Here is a 22251-nt window from a genome sequence, read left to right as displayed (position 1 = left end):
TTGCACAGAAAGGTTGTAAATATATAGGTTCCTGCAACACATTGCATTAAAGTAGAGAAATGGACAAAGAAATAACTTTTTTACAATATGGGTATATAACTGGGAGGGAATGGAGCATTAATTAAAAAAAAAAAACTCATTGTTTTACTAGCCAGGTTTTGTTTAGGCTTGCCGATTTTGGTGCAAATAATCCAACAGTTAAATAACATCTTTTTACCTTTAATGCCTTTAAGTACATACACACACTACATCTTTTCCATTGACGTTTCTGCTTGTGTGCCAGCCACATTCTGTACGCATTTCTTTGAAATATAAAAGCACACGTGCTAGACTGGCCTGTCTGCTGTTTAGACTTGTTCCTCATTAAAAACATCAAAAAGCAATCATTGAAACTCAGTGTATGTCAGTAGTTTCCCTGAACAGGCATCAATCTAAATGTGTTAATATTTACAAAATGCAAATAAGTTGGTCAATCTAAAACATTGTTAATTATTTTATTTGTAGCTTTATTAGTTCAGTAAAGTTTTTTAAATAATTAACAAATCAAAGGTTCTTGTTTATTTTGCATTTTACAAAAAAAAAACCACATTTCTGAAAATGGTGTTTGTAAAAATAATAGTTTGGTGTACATGGCTTTACCAGTCACCACATCTGATTCTAGCACTGAAACAATCATGTCAACATGGACCAATCTATCTATCTATTTCCTCGGCTGCTCCCATTAGGGGTCGCCGGCAGATCGTGATCCGCTTTATTGATTTGGAACAGTTTTTTTGCCGGATGCCCTTCCTGACACAACCCTCCCTATTTATCCGGGCTTGGGACCGGCACTACAATGCACTGGTTTATGCATACTAGCGGCTAGGTGCTTATAGGACAATTCAGTGTTTCAATTAGCCTGGCTGCATGTTTTTGGACTGTGGGAGGAAACTGGAGCACACGGAGGAAACCCACACAGGAAGAACATGCAAACTCCACACAGAAAGGACCTGGACCGTTACGCCTGGGGATCAAACCCAGGACCTTCTTGCTGTGAGCTGTGACCGTGCCACACCGTCAACATGGACCAATAACTGTTAGGAATGTTTTCAAAACCTTGTGCAATCCATGTCTTAAAGAAATATTGCTGTTCCATGAGCAAAGTGTAGGACGTAGTATATCTTTTTATGCACACACCATTTCTTAGTGTTATTAGTAGAAGTGGCTTTGGAAGGAGGGGGGGTCCACCTGAGGACACAGCTAAAATGGTTGTTGTGGTATATTTTAAGTCTGAGTAAGGCATATGCTACTGTCTAAATATATTAGAAAACCTACGTGGAACAACTTTTTCTTGACGAATTAGGACTGAAGACCATGCATCTTTCAATCCTGTCTGTAAAACTGTATGTAAAACAATCTCGGTATAAGATCTCCTTCAGCTGACCTCCATTCACATGCTTTTAGTAAAATTAAACTATATACTGTTGTCTGAATAGAACAGCAGATCTACAGTTTCTCAGTTCTCTAAGAAACCAACAACCAAACAAAAGTCACAAAGATCACATTTTTATTATCAGTGCAAGATTCTGATGTTTTCTGTGAATATTAACTGAAGCTCTTAATCTCTATCTGTATGATTTTTTTACATTGCTTTACTGACACATAAATGAGGTGAACAGCTGTTGCTAATAAAGTGGCCAGTGAGTATTTATTTAGCAGGAGGTTTTCAACCACCACTCGCACTGAGTGTCTGTGTCCAACCTTGTACTCCCCTAAAAATCTTATTAAAAAATGTCTTATTTTGAGTAAAAAAGACACGGCATTTGTTAAACACATTTATTCTAAGTTTCAAAACAAGTAATGTACAATAATGTGTTAGAAAAATGTATTTTGAATAAACAGATTAAAATATTTACATACTTGTTGATACATAATATACAATACGTATGCATTACGAACAGAAATAAATGTAACATAACATTTTAGTGTTATATAGATTACTTGTAGAGAACCTAGAGAGTAAATCTGAATGCTTGTATCGAAAAGACTTAAGTACAGTTCCAGTCAAAAGTTAACATATATGTTGATGGAAGATGCAACTAATCTTCTTCTGTGGCTGGATGATTAAATCATATTAGTTAGTTAGTTTGTTTGTTTATTAGGGTTTTAATATCATGTTTTACACTTTGGTTACATTCATGACAGGAACGGTAGTTACTCCTTACACAAGATTCATCAGTTCACAAGGTTATATCAAACACATTCATGGACAATTTAGTGTCTCCAATTCACCTCTCTTGCATGTCTTTGGACTGTGGGAGGAAACCGGAGCACCCGGAAGAAACCCACGCGGACACGAGGAGAACATGCGAACTCCACACAGAATGGACCCGGACCGCCCCACCTGGGGATCGAACCCAGGACCTTCTTGCTGTGAGGTGACAGTGCTACCCACTTAGCCACCATGCCTCCCCCATATTAGTTTGACAATATATAACTATAAAAAATCAAATTCTTTAATATAGAGATTGAAAAGTCTCCACCTCAGGAAGGCTTCTCTCAAGATTTTGGAGTCTGTCTGTAAGATTTTGCTCAAAATTTTATCGAAATAGCATTTGTACAGTCAGACACTGATGGTGATGAGAAGACCTGACTCACAAGTGACGTAACAATTCATCCCAAAGGTGTTTTTATAGGTTTGAGATCTGGGTTTTGTGTAAGTAATTGGCACAGAAATAGACCTTCTATAAAAAGTACATAAAATGTTGCAACAAGATTACAAAATATAATTCATATTATATAATATAATTCATTTTATAATGAATAATAGATAATGAATTTATTCATAATACACACGCACGTTTAATGTTATCCAGTTCAGTCTAAAAAAAACTTAAAAATAGGGCTAACAGTGAAGATAAATCAGTGACTGCTGTTATAGGACGTGTGTGTGTCTTTAAGAGAGGTGTACAGTGGAAGATTAAAAAATATAATTCATTTTATATAATTAATTTTTAGTAATAGGTGTGGCTGAGACCTGAAAATAATCATTAAAGGTGTCTACATACTTTTGGCCATATAGTGTAAGTTAACTTGCTGGGCAGTTGTGGTTAAGATACTGGGCTAGTAATCAAAAGGTCACTGGTTGAAGCCTCACCACTGCCAGGTTGCCACTGTTGGGCCCTTGAGCAAGGTGCTCAACCTTCAATTGCTTAGACTGTAAACTGTCTTTGGATAAAAGCGTCTGCTAAATGCTGAAAATGTAAATGATGCTGAAAGGCTGCATACTTGGAACCATTAATAGTGCACTAATTTGACATATGTTTTTTTGACATCCAATTGTGTGCAGTTTGGGACACAACCAAAATGGTGGTTCTGGTAATAGTTAACAGGTTGGCATGTAGATCTAGGAGCATTTACATTTTTTACATTTATAATTATTGTAATATGTGGATAAAATACAAAGACAAAATTGCAGAAGTGTCTTTAAATCTGTTTAAACATGAGCACATGATTAATCCAGATTCACTGCATCATTGTGAACTGCTGGTTTTTCCCAGTTTCACATCATAAGTGACCATGTGGAAGTTGTCCCAGGCATACAACATCCTTCTGGCTGCATTGTAGTCGATCATGCTGTTGTACCCATAATGGTTGCGGAAAGGCAGATCAACAGCTTTGCTTTGCCCACTGGCTGTGTCAAAGGTAAAGTTGATATTGGTGCTGTTGGTGCTGTAGCTAGCCACAGTGTACAGCCGACCACACACCATAAAAGCGTTGGCTACCTTGTTCTTCTGGATGTTCGTTTCCCAGCTTCTGGTCACTTTTAGGCTTTCTGGATCCAGTTGTGAAACCACAATAGCTCCCCGGGCCTTTTCCGTGCTGTAGATGGCCCACAGTCCCTTCTCATCCACGACCAGGTCGATGTCGGTGTAGCCTCCCCACGAATATGGGTACTGGCCATGGAAGCCGGCTTGTGGCAGCGGTGCTTGGGCAACGATACTCTCATCAGTGAGGTCATAACGTAGGAGCATGGGACTCCGTTGGCGCTGATAGTACAACGAGCCACGATACACAGTGGCCCCTGTGCTCTCCATAGGCTCTGGCAAAAGCAGAACCTTTAAGGGGTATCCACGGCTGAGTTGTTCAAGATTTTCATAGGCAAAAAGCTCTCGCACATCTTTGCCCACTGCATCGATGCGCCATACTGTGCTGGGGCCATACGGGGCGCCTGGAGACTCAGGATCCTGGAACCACACACCGTACCTCCCTGTGATGCTGTTTGCCTTTTGATGGGTTATTGGCTCACCAACAGAAATAAGCTCCCCACAGCCTTTTAACACACAGTAAAAAACTATTGAAACGAAAAGTTTTAATAACTACTGCAAGTTATAAATCAAGCTGTTAGGAGTTACATTTATTTATTTTAAGTCACAATATAAAAAGCTGCTATATTTTCAGATGTTGCCCACTAGTGGCTATGGGACAACCAAACAAATGCACCATGTTATACTTAAAATCAAACAAACCGGCGTTGTTCTGCGCATTCTCTTGACCTTTAAAAAGAACAGGAACCTTAGAAGGAACTGGAATCTCCGACACTTCAGCTTTCATCTCTTGGTATGCACCATTATTGCCAGGATCTACAAAACAACCAGTGATTATTTAATATCTACTGCAACGTTTGAAGCACCACGTAGTTCTCAGTTCTAGTTCTGTTCATCAAAAACACCAAAAAAAATCAAACAATCAAACCCTGAAAAGTCAAGTCATGTGATTGAACTTTGAGTAAGTGTATGAAAAGTTGTTTTCAGTTGAAATATACTTTTGAATCAATTCTGGAAATCTTTTTTAATACATTATTTTATATTCTTCAGTTTACGGCACTCGGGTGGCAGAGCTGTCTATTACACTAGTCCACCACTGCTGAGTTACGACCTCGAATCTCAGCTGTGCTATCTGCCATTCGGTCATCTACACAGACATGATTGCCTGCGGTGGATTGGTGCCCGTCCAGCTTTGGTAAATTCCCCACCTAAAGACATCTTTTTGTTTTATCTATGTTGAACTGTATAGTTTAGCAGAGTTTATTGCTCTTGTACTGTATTGGGTGCCAAATGCTGTTTTTTTTTTTTATTGTTTTTTTTTTAAATGCATTTTCTCCCCTTTTTCTCCCTCTTTAGCGCGTCCAATTGCCCGATTGCATCATGCTTCCTCTCTGCCTATGCCGATCCCTGCTCTGAGTGAGGAGATCAAAGCTAACCCACGCCCCCTCCGACACGTGGGCAGCAAGCCGTATGCATCTTATCACCCACACATTGACGAGTGTTGGGCCACCTAGCGTTGTGTACGGCGAGACACCCTAAGTGCATCTCTTTCCTCATTTCTGTGTAGGTGCCTCTAATCAGCCTCTGCTTAGTCGTAATTGCACCAGTCTGACAGAGAGAGACCCATATCCGGCTTAGTCCCGCCCATCTGAACAACAGTCCAATCGTTGTTCACGTAGCCACTCAGCCTCAGCCAGCAAGGCAGAGCTGAGATTCGATACGATGTATTCAAGATCCAGCTCTGGTTGCAGCGTGTGTTTTTACCGCTGCGCCACCTGAGCGGCGCCAAATGCTGTTTACACCAGTTCTTAAACAGGAATTTGTTACTAGCATCAGTTTTTTTACTGAATGTGGTGAGTATGTTGTATAGAAATCATCTTCCCTTGATGTTGTGATAACTCAGTGGTAAAGGTACTGGACTAGTAATCAGAAAGTTGCCGGTTCAAGCCCCACCACCACCAAGTTGCCACTGTAGGGCTCCTGAGCCAGGCCCTTAACCCTCAATTGCTTAAAATCGTGTTCAGTCATAATTGTAAGTCGCTTTGGATAAAAGCGTCTGCTAAATGCCATAAATGTAATATAAAATCATTAATCATTGCAATATTTTTTTAATCAATATGACCAGTTGTGAGTTACTCCCAGTAACAGTAAGTGGATTGGCTACTCTTATTTGTCCCTAGGCATAAGTGATGTTCTAGCACCCTGTCCAGGAGTTATTTCGACTTTATGCCTAGTGTTTCAAGGAATGGCTCTAGACACACAGTAAAGTGTAAGTGAGTAAGTAATTGTGATATCCTGTGATGAATTAGTTTGCTGTTCTGGCTGTATTTCTGCCTTAAGCCCAATGATAGGCTCTAAACTTAACTGAAAATGACTCTAATCACTGTAAAAGAGTGTCTGAAGGTTAATAAATAACCAAATGTTCAATATGTCCTCTAGAATACTCACTTACCTTTGCCTGTAATGATGCCGAAGCTGTTGGTTGGTTCAGTCTGCACCAGAGGACAGGGTTTCTCTCTAAGCTTGTCCCGCTCATCTGTAAGCTCCTGCACTTGTCTTTGCAGCTTCTGGATCTGCCTGTCCAGCTGTTTTTTATCCTGGAGTAAAGTCTTCATGTTCTCCATCTCTGATGTCTTTATATCTGCCTTAGTAACTGGCCTAGCGTCCAGTATCCTGCTCACCACCACCTCCAACAGCGTCAGCCGAGCATTCAGATTTTCTGTCTCCACACTGCTGCTTGTGCCTGGGCAGCTTGATTCCATCGGACTGTCCACGATGAAGCTGTACTGGCATCGGCCACTGCTGTCACTGGACCTGCGCAGTGAGGCTCTGTCCAGGCCCTGGACACATAGGACTAACCAAAAAGAAAATACAACAAATCTTATCCACATGTTTATAAGAGACTCACTGGTCCAAGCCTTTCAAACCTTTGCTGCTGGTACCTGGTGGAACTGATGTTTGTCTGAGCTTGGAGAAGGTAGGAGGTGGAGATTTATAAGACCTGCTCCTGAGCAACAATGGGAGGGGATAAATTATTAAGTAGCCCTCAGACAAAACAAGAAAGTGAGGTATATAATTTATTTACTTAAAGTTTTTTTGCTGTACAGATGTTAACCCTCTACAGTGGGGTAAACAATTATTTACTCTTGTTTTTGTTATTTAACATACTTTAGGGGCAAATATCTACAAATCCAATTTCTGAAGAAGTTGGGACATTTTCAAAATGCAATAAAAACAAGTTCTGAATCTGTTGTTTGTTTAATTTATGGAACCACAAATGTCTCTGACACTTGTTAAGAGTCAAGTTTTGCCATTGAATAATGGACTGCACTCAAAATGACCATTTAAAAAGAATTTCCAATGCACCTGATCAATCTTGGGAGGGAGACTCAGTGTTTGATTTCTTTTCTTGTTTGTATTAAAACACTTAAGTACACATTTCACGGTCCCAGAGACTGGTAACCTAATAAACAGCAACATCAGATGCACAGCAAGGTCATATGAAGATATTTTTTATAACATAATGAAAACATCATTGGTAGGTTAGACATTCAAAACAATCCTCAATAAGAAATTTGTTTCCTCTTTTTCTGTCTAAGCACCAAGCTACCATCAATCATCAAATAAATGTTCTACAACTCCAAACAGGTGATTAGCCAGAGTAGTTTTGTATTGATTTGTATTGACTCTACCCTGTACAAGTGGTCAATTGGACTCAAACCATGCAAGCAAAATGCCCCTCATGTCATAAAGAAGCCACTGGAATCCCCCAGTGTAGACACCAAGCATTTTGCCCTATGCTATTCTTTGTCCTGAGCAAAGATATGGTGAAGGATGACTTCTGTATTCATGAGTTGTTCCTATCACTTTAGACTAGTGCCTACAGTTTGCACAGTCATACTTGCATAATTTTTGTAATACGGTGTTTATGCACAGCAACTCTACTTTAATAGATGGACTGTTCTTACTAACACAGTCTGATTCTGACCTGCATTGACATGTGCTTCTGTTTTCCCACAAAAACTGTATTTATTGTACTTTCGACCTGGATTTCTAACCCTGTCTTTCTTATAAATAGCATTGTAAGCCAGTTGAGCATAATTGCGAGATGGTATATGTTCCTGCCATCCATGCGACAAAAGTAAACCCTCTTTTAAACTCACTTAGATCTTGTCCATCTTATTTACCATCTTGATCCAAAATTGAGATTGAGGAAGTTTACTAACCATTTGAATTAATTTACTGTCCCTTTTATATTTCAATCTCTGACCTGTCATTATTTTATATATAGCTGCCTGAAGGTGTTGAACTTTTAGCTATTTTTAGCTATGATATGTTTCACCCATTTGTACATGTGAATTGTTGACACTGTTTTTGACAAGTCACATGATGTTTAACACATTTTTAAAATGTGATTTTTCTTCAAATGATAGACATGAACATTGGTGCAAATGCCTCAAGTTTTCTTTCTACACTGAACTAAAACATCATTACTTGGTTGAATAATTCTTGTGGTTTGTTATTTTTCAGAACTCGCAGGATGATGTCTGCATAACTTACTCTCTCTCCAAAGATTATGTAATCTAAGAGCACCAGTAAACTTTGCCGAAGGTTTGGAATACCTGTTTAATAGCTTCTAATAGTATGTTATTAGTGTTTGAGAAAAATCGTGCCATAAATGCGGGTCATAAAATTGTAATAGTAACTCCGCTATATGTAAACAGGATCCTGTAAATGCTTTTAGGGTGTAAGCCTTATGACTAAATCCAGTTCATTTAATGTTTAAAAAATTAATAGGGCTAAGGTTTGTTCATTTAAATAATGCAATTCATAATTTGGTGACCATGCAACAGCTGGACGTTTACACAGACATGGTTGAAGTCTGAGAGGGTGGCCAAAGCTTTGTGATGGATTTTCCTGCCTTGTTTCCAGTTGAACCAGACCTGTCACAACCCAGACCAGAATAAAGCCTTCATTTAATGAAGAAAAAAATGTAACCAGGGTGAACAAGAACACAGTTAAGGCCGTAAAATTGACTCCACCATCATTTTATCTTGCAACAAAGTCATCAGCATTTAGTTTCTAGTTTATAATTTAGTTTCTTCATCGAATCTGCTACTACGTTACCAAATTATTTACAATAAATTTCATCACATCTTTTCATCCTCCATTTTTTGCATTTTAAACAGTAACAACACATTAATCTAAATGTGTTTTACAAAGTATTTGAATAGATGGAGTTACGTAATTTGTGAATTCATGTTTAAAAGCTTCTAACAATATAGCATTTTTGCTTAAAGAAAATAGTGCCTTAAATACAGGTCCTAAAATCCAAATTGTTGCTCCGCGGTACGTAAACAGGATCCTGTAAATGGTTTTATGCCAGACCTGTCACGACTGTCTCCAGCCCTGAAGCACAGACACATTAAAATGAAGACTATTTGTCCTCAAATTTATGTCTGGTGAATCAAAGCATGTGCTCGGTGCAGAGCTTGTTTTATTAAGTAGTCAGTAGAAGGGAAGAGGTACCAATTACTTAAGTATGTTGTTGTCTCATTCCAACGTCCCTCAAGGGGTCAGATGTCAAACCTGAGTTACTGCAGACAGCTGGAACTGTTGTGTTGATATGCTTAAGATGTACTGGTTGGATGCGGTCTATTGGTTTAATCTGAACAGAGCTGAATTGTAAAATTATGGAAATACAGTGCCGTTTATTCTCACCATCATGAATTAGTGTGGAGTTTGCATGTTCTCCCTATATCTGTGAGGGTTTCCTCTGGGAGCACCGGTTTCATCCCACATTACAAAGACATATACTGTAAGTAAGTTGAACTGGAGATTCACTGAAAATTGGCACTATACCCATTACAGCTAATGAATACGCAAACACAAGACAAAAACATAATCCCAGGAGTCAGGATTCACTTGACAGCTTTTCAATGGAAATAATAACAATACTAATACTAATGCTACTACTATGTTTTGCATACTTTACACCATGGCTTTTGTGAAGAAAGTAAGGTTTGCTTTTAAGATTTTTTCATACAGATTACATTTGTGCAACAACACAGCACTGTAGAATGATGTACCACCACTTTTTAGCTGGCTACGCCTAAATGCAGCTCTTCTGCTGTTATAGGAAGGTCTTGCTTTGGCTTTCTGGCCAGCATTTTTTTGGTCTTTCTGATCTATTCAATCCCAGCAAGACAGAGCTGTTACTTATTCCTGGAAATCAATCTCCAACCCAGGACCTAATCATCTTTCTTGATGACTCCCAGATCAGACCATCTGATAATGTAAGAAGCCTTGGTGTTGTCCTGGATAACCAGCTGACCTTCTCTCCTCATGTAGCCAACATGACAAGATCGTGCCGGTTCTTCCTCTATAACATCAGGAAGATTCGACCATTTCTCTCCATGGAAGCTACTCAGATTCTTGTGAAGTCACTTGTAATCTCACGGTTGGACTACTGCAACTCCCTCCTGGCAGGTGCTCCCACTAGTACACCCTTGCAGCTCATTCAAAATGCAGCTGCCCGTCTGGTTTTTACCCAACCTAAACACTGCCACATCACCCTACTGCTGCGTTATCTTCACTGGCTTCCTGTAGCTGCACGCATTCAGTTTAAAACACTGATGCTCACCCACAAAGCCAAAAATGGACCTGCCCCAAGTTACCTTTGAAGTCTAATCAAACCCTGCTCTGTACCACGCAACCTCCGAGCCAGTAGTCTTGCCCAACTTGATCCTCCTCCCAGGACTTGAGGAAGACCAGCATCAAGACTCTTCTCTGTACTGGAACCCAAGTGGTGGAATGAGCTTCCTCTGTCTGTCCGAACATCTGAGTCTCTTCACATCTTCAAAAGACGATTAAAAACCTTCATCACCTCTTTACTAAACACTTAAGCTGACTTGTACTTACTTACTCACTTACTAACGTTCTTATTCTCATTCATTTCTTGCAAAAAAAAAAAAATCTTTGGTTCTAACAGGGTTTCCGCAGATTTGTGTTCTTGGACTGTTGTTTACTTAAACTAGAGTAAGGTAATGTCTACTATGGAAGCACTTCTGTAAGTCGCTCTGGATAGGAGCAGCTGCTTAATGCCGTAATTGTAAAATGTAAATGTAAATCTATTTCTTAACAAAATGTGTGCCCGAAACACAAAGTTTTAAAATGAATCATACTAAGACATGAAAAATATTTTTCAAATCAATGAAATCACAAAAATCCTCTCAACTTGTACGAAGGTGCACCAAGTGGTTTTGGAATAGACTCTGATTATAGCCTGTGAGGAACTGAAGGCAACATATATGTATTTGTCTTAGCTATGCAGTTAAAATTAACATAGTTAAGACTGGTCTTGGTGCAACTGGCTCCTGGGGACATCCATGAAGTGTTTTTATTTCTAAAGCACATGACAAACACAATTCCTTGAAACACACAAAAACAGACTTACACGTTGTGACATGCCAGTACATATGGTATAACCATGCAAAACACAAACAAGGAGTTTCTTATGTAAGATGTTTAGTCACAACCCACAACCTCACAAAGGGACATATATTATTCTTCATAACCTTTGTGGACATCCATAAAACATCTGCTATTACTGGCAATAAAACTCTGAATACTGGTTTTTCACTACATTGTGTTTTTATTTGTGGGGTTTTATTTAAATGTTGAAGCTTAGAAACTTTGCAGACAGATGCCAGTAAGAAAGTCTTTTGTGCCAAACATTTTGGAATGATGGACTTGATGTAAGTTTTTGCTAAATGCAGCTTGGATATTTTTTCTGCCTCCCTACTGCACAGCCCAGACATATGAAGAATACAGGAGATCGTTGTCACATGTAGTACGATCAGTACTTGCCATAAATTCCTGTAGCTCATTTAATGTTGCTGAAGGCCGCTAGCTTGGCATGTTAATGTTGCATTTAATGTTGCTTGGCAGCTTCCCAGACCAGTTTTCTTCTTGTGTTTTTATCAGTTTTGGAAGGACGTCTAGTTCTTGGTAATGTCACTGTTGTGCCATTGTGTACTATATAATACACACAGTATACACTGATCAGCCATATCATTAAAACCACCTCCTTGTTTCTACACTTACTGTCCATTTTATCAACTCCACTTACCATATAGAAGCACTTTGAAGTTCTACAATGACTGACTGTAGTTAATCTATTTCTCTACACACAGGACCACTACAGAGTAGATATTATTTAAGTGGTGGATCATTCTCAGCACTGCAGTGACACTGACATGGTGGTGGTGTGTTAGTGTGTGTTGTGCTGATATGAGTGGATTAGACACAGCAGTGCTTCTGGAGTTTTTTAATACCGTGTCCACTCACTGTCCACTCTATTAGACACTCCTACCTAGTTGGTCCACCTTATAGATGTCAAGTCAGAGATGATCACTCATCTGTTGTTGTTGTTTGAGTTGGTCATCTTCTAGACCTATAACTGTGGTCACAGGACGCTGCCCACGGGGCACTGTTGGCTGGATATTTTTGGTTGGTGGACTATTCTCAGTCCAGCAGTGACAGTGAGGTGTTTTAAAATTCCAGCAGCATTGCTGTGTCTTATCCACTCATACCAGCACAACACACACTAACACACCACCACCATGTCAGTGTCACTGCAGTGCTGAGAATGATCCAACACCCAATAATACCTGCTCTGTAGTGGTCCTGTGGGGGTCCTGACCATTGAAGAACAGAGTGAAAGCAGGCTAAAAAAGTATGCAGAGAAACAGATGGACTACAGTCAGTAATTGTAGAACTACAAAGTGCTTCTATATGGTAAGTGGAGCTGATAAAATGGACAGTGAGTGTAAAAACAAGGAGGTGGTTTTAATGTTTTATTAAGAAGTCTGTGAAGTGCTGTATATATACAGACACACATAAACACATAAAGCATGCCAATATGTTATATAGACTGACTTCTCTAAAATGGATTTAGGTTTAAGTGAGTCAACGAATGGGTAAGTGTGTAATAGGTTTGTAATAGAGCTGTCAAGTTAGAATAGAACAGAATGCCTTTATTTGCCTTATATACATATAGGTGTAAAGCAGAACTTAATTCTTTTTTTCGCATATCCCAGATTGGGATTCAAACTCTGAACCTTTCAATAGATAGTCCAAAGCACTACTTACTAGATATTGGGTAAAGGTTAGATAAAGGATGCACAATGACTCTGGTCAGGATGAAGCAGTTACTGAAGATGTAAAAATATTTACTTACTGTTGAATAAAAGACTAAAGCACGATGCGACTTGCAACAGGACATAACTAAGAAATACAGACATCTAGTGATGAGGAAGAGATATTACAGCAGAGCAATACTACCAGACCATTTTCTTTTATTAAAAGGCAACAACTAAGTCACACAAATCCTATTGTGGTATTTCTTAAACATGAAAGACCTTTGTTCAGCCAAAAGCACCTTTTAGTAGACTTTTTACAATCCCAAATAAGAAAAATGTTGGGAAAGTATGGAAAATTCAAATTAAAACAGTGTTTCTTACATTTACTTCAACTTTTATTATACTTAAAAAGTTGAGATGAGGACAATTTAGGACTAGTAATGAAGTAAAAAAAACTAAATAATGATGTGATTTTAAACAGCTGATATAATCAGGTGATTGTAATCATGATTTGATACAAAAGCAGCATCCATAAATGGCAGAGTTTTTAGGAAGCAAAGATGTGACAGAGGATTTCCAGTTTGTCAACAAATGTGTGAGAAAATTATAAACAATGTTAAAAAACAATTGGATGGAAAATGCATGTCTCCATTTACTGTGCATAATAGCAGTAAATGATTCAAAGAATCTGGGCATGAAGGGCAACAGCGCAAGCCTAGGCTTAACACCCATGGGTGAGGGATTACCTTGGCAAACCTTTGTCAGGCACTACAATATGGAGTTTCATTTACAAGTGCCATTTAAATCTTTACTGTGCAAAAAAGAAACCTAATGTTAACCATGTCCAGAAGCAGCATCAGGTTTTCTGGGCTCTGAGGCATCTGGGATGAACCATCGCACAGTGGAAACGTGTATTGTGGTCAGACAGAAGAAATGGACACCATGTGATGCGCACCCAAGATAAAAAAGACCATATAGACTGTTATCAGCAACAAGTCCGAAAGCCAGGGTCCGTCATGGTATTAGGTATCATTGGCAAAGGTCATTTTTACTTCTGTGATGGCAGCATAAATGCAGAAAAGTACATTGAGATCTTAGAGCAGAATATGCTGCCCTAAACTACCCTCATAAACTTGGATTATCAGCTAACAGTCGTGTTAATGGCTGTATACAGACAATGCGGTCAGAGGCGGCTCGTTCCTTAGGGCGATCGGGCGACGCACCACCAAGGGACAAAAGGGAAGAAATTTTTCTATCACAACTGTGACTGTTCTGGACAGTCCGTCTTGCCTCGGAATATCGTAGTTTAATCAGCGTCGAGTTGTGTTCCGTACAGTACCGCCCCTTTTAGTCTAACTGAAAATCGCCCCGGATTGCTCTCATAGACTCTCATGTTAAGGCTCTTTTTTTCAAACTGCAGGCGCTGCAATACAATCTGAATGGGTTCCGGGAGGGCTCGCACATACGTGCTTGCGTCACACGTAACCTGGTGTCACGATCTCGTCACCATGACTACCATCACCTCAGTTCGGAGTAACTCCATCGTGTAATCAGGATAAATTAGCAACTTAAGAATTAGGGCCACCCAGACCAAATTTAAACATCAAGTATCTACAAAGGGGCAAAAATCATATAAGTTACAAGTAAATTACAAGTAAGTAATGTAATTTTTAAATAGTGAATTGTGATTGCACTTATTGTATCTCCCCAATTGTTTAATTGTATTTCTTTATTCATTGCACATCAGCCCAGATGCCAATCTTTATTCTAGAGCTGCTGCACCTACAATAAAATGCTATCTGATGAAGACTGAATTAAATTGTTAGTGTGAAGGCTTTACTTTATTTTATGATTAATGGTAAAGCTGGTCTCTCTCCATGTTCAAAGTTATTTGTGAGGGCAAACTGATAGATGACTTAAGATGTTAATTATTTAAGCTTTAATTTACCCATTGAACGGGTCACCTTGGCCATCATAGCAACAATTGCCCCCCCCCCCCCTGAGAGATTTGGCAGGAGCCGCCACTGAATGAGGTTATGATGTCGCTTTGACCCTGGGCATCCAGTGGGGCATCCGCGATGCGCAGCGCCGCTCACGACCGATGCGCGTGACCGAAAAGGGGCGGGTTTGTTGTGCTCGGTTTTCAGCCAATGAGATCGTTCTCAGTGTGTTACCCTGACTTTGATTGGCTGGTGGCGCGTCGCTCACGGCGCGGTGTCGGGCGTCATCAGTGCGGCTGCGTTAAAGGAGCGATTAATGTGTCATTGGAGAATAATAAAGTGGCAGGTTTGGGACGACATGGCCTTCCGAGGCTCGGATGCGTTTGCATGAACCTGTTAAAGAAGCAGAGCGTATTTAGGCCTTTGGAAGGTGCAGGAGAATTGTACATGCACGGATTCATTCAGCCTCTGTAACAGGATTAGTGATCGCAATAAACGCGCCCTGGTGTTGTTTTGGTGCAGAAAGGAATAAACCAGGGTCATCTGGAGGAATAACGGTGAGACATGATGTTCCTTTTTATCTGGATGTGGATTATGTCATTGTGCATGTATGGCGACGGTAGGATGGCGCTCTGGGCATCCGAGCATCCGAGCATCATTTGTTAAACAAATCCGATCTTCGCTTCTATTCTGTGCTATTATTGGATAAACCACATGTTTTATTTATTGTTTGTGCTTTGCGATGGTTGTCATAAGAAATATCGCGCAATATATTGTCTATATCATACATAATTGCATGGTTTCCTTCAATGTCCTTGAAAATGAGTGTGTAGCTAGTGCGCAGTCCCATCCTCCTGCCTCTTTCCTCCTCAGGAGCGCTTATTGGCCTCTTGATGCGCAAAGATCAACATTCCCGCTAACCAGGACGAGGACGCCGAGGACACATAAATCTGTCTCTGCATCCAGGATCCAGCACTCAGCATCCAGCACTCAGCATCCAGCATCCCACCTCGAGTACTCTCATCTCTCCGTCTGAGCGCTCTCTTCTGTGGGCACCATGGGGAATCGTGGTATGGAGGATCTAATCCCGCTGGTGAACCAGCTGCAGGATGCCTTCAGCAGCATCGGTCAGAGCTGTAACCTGGACCTGCCACAGATCGCTGTGGTGGGCGGCCAGAGCGCCGGCAAGAGCTCCGTGCTGGAGAACTTTGTGGGAAAGTAAGCATCAAAAAATACTTTATTTTTAAATTAAAAATTGATGTAAGAACCAGAAGTCTTTTGCGAAGTTGGTGGACCTTTAATCATCCTGCCACCATGTTAAATTCTTATTTTTGGTTACTACTTTTTTGGAGTGTGACAAGTTATAATCTGTTAATTCAACAATAATCAACTTTCAGACGTAGTATTATTCTAAATTATGCTGCAACATTGGTTATCGGGAGATTAGTCCTTTCCCAGAATAATACAGATACAAATCAATTTTATTTATCTCTCTAAACCCATTACAAATTAATGTATTTTAAATAATTCAATTATTACGAAGGTCTGCCAACCTTTACATTTTCAGCATTTAGCAGACGCTTTTGTCTAAAGCGACTTACAGTATACAGTCTAAGCAATTGAGGGTTAAGGGCCTTGCTCAAGGGCCCAACAGTGGCAACCTGGCAGTGGTGGGGTTTGAACCAGCAACCTTCTGCTTACTAGTCCAGTACCTTAACTGCTGGGCTACAATGCCCTTCTTCAATACCTTTAATGTGTAGATTTTTATGAATTCAGGTAACAGATTTTTATGGTCCTAGTTTTAAAAACCTCACAAAATCTAAAAACACGTGATGGCATAATTACTAAGGAAATGGACACATGGACATGGTTGATTATACAGGAGCACGTTTCTCATGACACACGGTTGTACCAAGTGTGATGAAGCTAAATGTTCTTCACATTTGCTGACTTTGTGATTATGAAATAAACATTAGATGCTTGTTAGTGTGGATTCAACCTATTAAATGTAACATAACAAACAGTGATAATGGATAATTGACTAGGAAAGAAATAACCTAAAATCAAATAATGAACATAAATATTTATACAAAGTATTGAAAGGATAGTACAATGATATTAATAATAATAATGTTAAAAATAAAGAAGTGTCATAAATATGCAAGCGCTTGGGTGACCCACTCCTACTGGAACCCAGGTTTAGAATACCTAACAGATCTATTGGCCGGTCCAGTGTCCACAGACAGACACAATAGGCTATGTCTAAGGTTAGGGAGATGGCCTAGGCTCCCTAGGTACTGCATTGTACCCAGTAATTCCTGAGGGAAAAAGACTCACTGCAGCCCTGACCAGGATAAAATGTCAGTAGAGAAATTTTTTTAAAATAATATGTGTATATATCCAATAATAATTAGTTAAGGACATTTGGTACAATGATACATAATCATAGAAACTACATACTACCAGGGCAAGTCAGATTGATTTGTATGGCAGAAGGTCCTCAGATGTGATCTAGTGGTCTACTTTCTCAGTAAAATAAACAAAAATGTCTATTGAAATAATAGACCCTGGGTTTCTGGGTCAAAATTATACATACAGCAACATTTTTTAAAACTTTGTGCCATGGTCTTCCTAGTGATTACGGTTGATTTTAGCATGGTGCTGGTTAAAATAGGGTTAGTTTGAATGCATCCAATAAAAAGAACATTAAACAGTGGATTCTTACCAAGGCTGTAACGAAAACCCTTTTTTACCCTATGCTAAAGAGAAAATTTGTCCTGATTGCCAGATATAATCCAAGAAACACCAATCCAGGCCTGCCATATTTTAGAAGCTGTTGGAACAAGCAGACTATCTACAGTTAAACATGCTTTACACTGGCATGGGTCTTAAAGGCTGTCATATAAAAATAAAAAGACCCTTTTTTTAAATCAGTGCTTCTTTTTGAATGTCAGCCTCTAAGCCCAAGGCAATGTAAAGCTTGCTTGATTAATTGTAATCCCAATGACTGAATGTATATTTGACCCAGCATATTTTCAGAAAACCCACAAATAAACTTGTTTAAAAAATTACTCAAACACATGCTGTTCTCTTGGCACATTTAATCAAAAAATTATTTTTATTTGACCTTCCTTTGGGAATTTCCCTTAGACCAACAGTCCTAACTCAGCTCTGTCTAGCATGTAACCTAATGCCTTTTACATGTATTTTTATTTCAACTCATCGATTTTCGTAGGAGACGGAAAAAACAGACCAGATGAAAATATGCTGCTAATGTTTATGTAAAATGATCTCCAGTGTACTATTTATATCCTGGGTGTTCTCTCCATTTTCTGATGTGTTTATTCTAATTGGATGCTTTTAGGGATTTTCTGCCCCGTGGCTCTGGCATTGTTACCCGTAGGCCTCTGGTGCTGCAGCTCATCAACTGTAGCACAGGTAAGCAGCCCGGCTGTCAAACATTTCATGTATTTTTCTAAAATATTGCATATGAAAAAGTATTCATCCTCAAAATAGTGATTTTCAGTATCTGATATTTGTATCAGTTTGACTAAATATTAAAAAACAGATACAGATGATTTTCCTTTTGTTTGCTGCATGTTAAAAGAACCTCTTTTGTAACAACTATTGTTAAAGTATGTACTTTGGTGAAGCTTAATTATTGATGCAGAACTAGTGGTCTTCAGCAGTTACTCGGGTGAACATCAGGACTCGTACTGGGTCTCTTACCAGTTTAATCATTTTGGCAGAGGGGAGTAGTTTTTTTTTGGACCCCTTCCCCCTTTCTCTCCCAATGTAGTCATTTTCAAATCCCCTGTCGCCTCCACAACCCCTGTTTGATCAAGAAAACCACACCCCCTTTGACGTGTGTCCTATGTAATAGCTTTACTGTATTATTAAAATTTTTATATGTAATGGTGATGAATATTGTTATTCATTTCATTATTTATAGTGAGCACACAAACATGCAGTTTGTGTTAAATGCAGATACATACAGTTTAATGACTTCTGTTGGAATCTTCAGAGTATGCTGAGTTTCTTCACTGCAAAGGAAAGAAGTTTACAGATTTTGATGAAGTGCGCCAGGAGATTGAGGCTGAGACTGATCGTGTCACTGGAGCCAACAAGGGCATCTCTCCAGTTCCCATCAACTTGAGGGTGTATTCTCCAAATGGTATGTTCTGTCTCTTTGTAAATACACTATATTGCCAAAAGTATTCACTCACCTATCCAAATCCAAAAGCCCCTTAGTTCCAGTGAAAGGAACTCTTAATGCTTCAGCATACCAAGAGATTTTGGACAATGTCATGCTCCCAACTTTGTGAAAACCGTTTGGGGATCGCCCCGTCCTGTTCCAACATGACTGCGCACAAAGCAAGGTCCATAAAGACATGGATGAGCGAGTTTGGTGTGGAAGAATTTGACTGGCCTGCACAGAGTCCTGACCTCAACCTGACAGAAAACCTTTGGGATGAATTAGAGCGGAGACTGCGAGCCAGGCCTTCTCGTCCAACATCAGTGTCTGACCTCATAAATGCACTTTTGAAAGAATGGTCAAAAATCCCCATAAACACACTCCTAAACCTTGTGGAAAGCCCAGAAGAGTTGAAGCTGTTATAGCTGCAAAGGGTGGGCCGGCATCATATGAAACCCTATGAATTAAGAATGGGATGTCACTGAAGGTGAAGGCAGACAAACGAATACTTTTGGCAATATAGTGTATCTTGTCCCAAGCAACTGAAAATGTGCAAAAATTTAAGGCGTCACCAAATAGCTATAGCTAACAATGGTTCACTATAGCTTGCTAAAGCAATAAGCCACGAGAGGCCGTGCATTACTGTGATTTTAGCACGGGGATGACGTTTTTGGCACGACGCGAAGCGGAGTGCCTAAAACTTCTTTCCCCGTGCTAAAATCATAACAGTAATGTACGGTCTCGAGTGGCTTATTGCTTTTATAAAACGGCGGTCAACATAAAATATAATAAATACAACAATGTTTAATTCATAAATGTATTTATTGTGTATAAACTTACAATAAAGCATTCTTCCGCGACGCAAAATAGTTCGATTAACAGTGTTGCTAGGCAACATGAGGGCGAAAATAACATTAATTTTTTCTATTCAGTGGCGTATTAATATGGAATGATGTGAGGTGGTCCTAGGTGTGCGTTTATCGGGGATTTTACAACGACTTCGAACGCGGCTCAGCCAATCAGATTTTAGGACCGGAACTATCCGTTTTATAATGCTTATTTTTGTACAGACTAGGTTTGCTATCCATCAGTTTTTGGGTTAGCATTGTCACAACACATTCGAGACCATCCTAGTCTTTTATAACCAAACACCAAACAATAAAACAGAACACTGAACATCATTGGTTATGTCACTTTGATTTCTGACATTTGAAATCCTCATTTTCGATGCAATAATGCTAATACAATGCAGTTAATTAGCAAGTATGTAAGACAGAGAATAACACATAAATAATGCTAGTTCAGGGCTTAGTCACCTTGCCTGCATATTAAACATAATTGGTGTCAGTCTCTACCAGAGCACGCTACTTTAAATAGGCAGTAATGCCACTAAGGGCACTGTTTCTAAAAATTGTATCATATAATTCTTGCTCATATTTGCACTTCTGTGCTACTTATTAGACAGAAGTAGGAAACTGCTGTGCAGATCATTCTTGAAGATAAAGAGGAAAATAAATTCTACTTCTCCCAATAAAGCTTAACACAGCTAAAATTAGTATATCATGTAAAACTGCTAACATTTGTTTCTGCCACATATGCCCTGAGGATCCTGTTACACTGTGTCACATTTGTCCCACTACTTCAGGCCTTTGATTATCAGTCTTCCATTGCTTCTCCAACATTTTCTGACAAACCTTTTAAGCCCTGCCCTGTTTGGGCTGCACACTAAGGGATGTGTCACTTTCTGCCTCTCTAGAGCAGTAGGTGCCAGTTCAGATTCTTTTTCTTCTCTTTGCAAAGAGACCACTGTTCCATGTCCTTTGTACTATCAGACAGTTGTTTGTACAGATCAGCTTGTGACCTAATTGCTCCAAATGACATTCCTGACTGTTCTCTGATCCACATTCTACTTAATCTAAGATGTGAAGATGCTACTACCTTGTATATAAATGTAGAAAATTATGGAGTACTGCAGTATTTAATAGGATAGAACTTTTATGTGTATTGGCTTCAGAAGAATTGCTCTCATTTTGCTCACCTCAGTTCTGAAAAAATAAAATCATACAGACATAAATGTAAAATGCACTAAAACAATTAGTGGAACCTTTATTTAAGTAACAAAAGTACAAATAAATGACTTTTAATGTTTAGGCCAACCAACTTAAGCCTGCAATATAAGAGTAATGGTTTGTAAAATTTTCAAGTTACACTGTTTAAAAAACCCCCCACAATAATCAGTTGAATTGGTAACATATGAGGGAATCAGGACTGGGTATAAAAGAAGGATCCACCTAATGCCTAGTTCACACTACATGATTTTTGACCTGATTTTCGCTCGGCGACTGGTCACCGCTAGATGTGGCCGCTCTGGAGCAACTCTGCATTCGCTCGGGGCTCGGAAATCAGCTCTCGGTTGCTATGTGTGAACCGTTCAACGACTCGATTAGAGGGGCTCATAGAAAAAAACTAGCATGTTAAATATCTGGACCAGTTGCCGACTCAAAATCGTGTAGTGTGAAAGGTGTTGCAAACAGGTTGCGAGTGCTATGTCGAACTACAGCCAATGAGAATGAAGGATAAGGGGTGAGGGGAAACCCGTCTTATTGTTGACGTGCAATTTTGGACGTGGTATCATTAAGCCATCGTCACTTCTCGTGTGAGTTTTCGTGACAAACTTTGTGAGATAGAGATTCAGTTCAAAAAGAAAATTTTTCAATGTAAGATTGCATATATTTATTGTCATTTACCATCTACCTTATATAAAACAAAGAAAATATTTGGAGAATCCAGAAATAAATATCTGTCTGTGTATGTTACGGCTGGTCAATGTCACTATTAAATGTGTCTTTAGGATTAGGATTACTTTGTAAAACTGTTATCAGTTAACACAGTCAACCGCTGCATCAAGCAGTGGAAAACTCTATTATGCAAAGAGAAAGCGAGCTAATGTAGAAATGCTTCAGAGCCATTACATCTCCTTTTCTTGTTGAGAGGAATACTAATCCTGTGAACAAATGTTAATAACTTGACCTGAACACCAAAAAATTGCAGTGACTGGCTTTATATGTTCCAGAGGAAGGATATGCTAGCATATCCTTCCAAGTTAGTAACTGTCATGTCAAGGCTAAACTAAACTAAACTAAATTGCATTATATAAATAAGATCAA

At 39.3% G+C, this 22251-nt stretch overlaps 2 protein-coding genes across 2 annotated transcripts in view; one reads left to right on the top strand and one right to left on the bottom strand.

The window, feature by feature from the left end:
* Positions 1-3512: 3512 nt before the first annotated feature.
* On the bottom strand, positions 3513-6697 carry LOC134311959 (myocilin-like). The gene is made up of 3 exons (XM_062993611.1): positions 6259-6697; positions 4509-4622; positions 3513-4312 (listed from the first exon to the last, which is right to left on the bottom strand). Exons 1-3 carry the CDS (start codon positions 6695-6697, stop codon positions 3513-3515), a joined length of 1353 nt encoding a protein of 450 aa, XP_062849681.1.
* An 8539-nt stretch (positions 6698-15236) lies between these two features.
* dnm3b (dynamin 3b) overlaps positions 15237-22251 on the top strand; it is a 53282-nt gene continuing 46267 nt past the window's right edge. Inside the window, exons 1-4 of the mRNA XM_062994388.1 lie at positions 15237-15446; positions 15763-16107; positions 18254-18327; positions 18914-19063. Of these exons, the coding sequence (XP_062850458.1) occupies positions 15947-16107; positions 18254-18327; positions 18914-19063 (385 nt within the window). The 5' untranslated portion in view covers positions 15237-15446; positions 15763-15946. The remainder of the gene's footprint in view (positions 15447-15762; positions 16108-18253; positions 18328-18913; positions 19064-22251) is intronic.

This window comes from Trichomycterus rosablanca, chromosome 4, assembly GCF_030014385.1.
Source record: "Trichomycterus rosablanca isolate fTriRos1 chromosome 4, fTriRos1.hap1, whole genome shotgun sequence".
In the NCBI taxonomy this organism is placed as follows: Eukaryota; Metazoa; Chordata; class Actinopteri; order Siluriformes; family Trichomycteridae; genus Trichomycterus; species Trichomycterus rosablanca.
Note: the sequence above shows the minus strand (reverse complement) of the source record. Positions and strands in the feature narration are given on the sequence as shown.

What these genes read in the sequence shown, in the direction of transcription:
- LOC134311959 (XM_062993611.1), bottom strand. Translation starts at nt 6,697, where the DNA reads ATGTGGATAAGATTTGTTGTATTTTCTTTTTGGTTAGTCCTATGTGTC. An exon ending in CGGCATCATTACAGGCAAAG is followed by an intron (nt 4,623 to 6,258) that starts GTAAGTGAGTAT and finishes GTTGTTTTGTAG; the next exon opens with ATCCTGGCAATAATGGTGCA. An exon ending in GAATGCGCAGAACAACGCCG is followed by an intron (nt 4,313 to 4,508) that starts GTTTGTTTGATT and finishes GTGTGTTAAAAG; the next exon opens with GCTGTGGGGAGCTTATTTCT.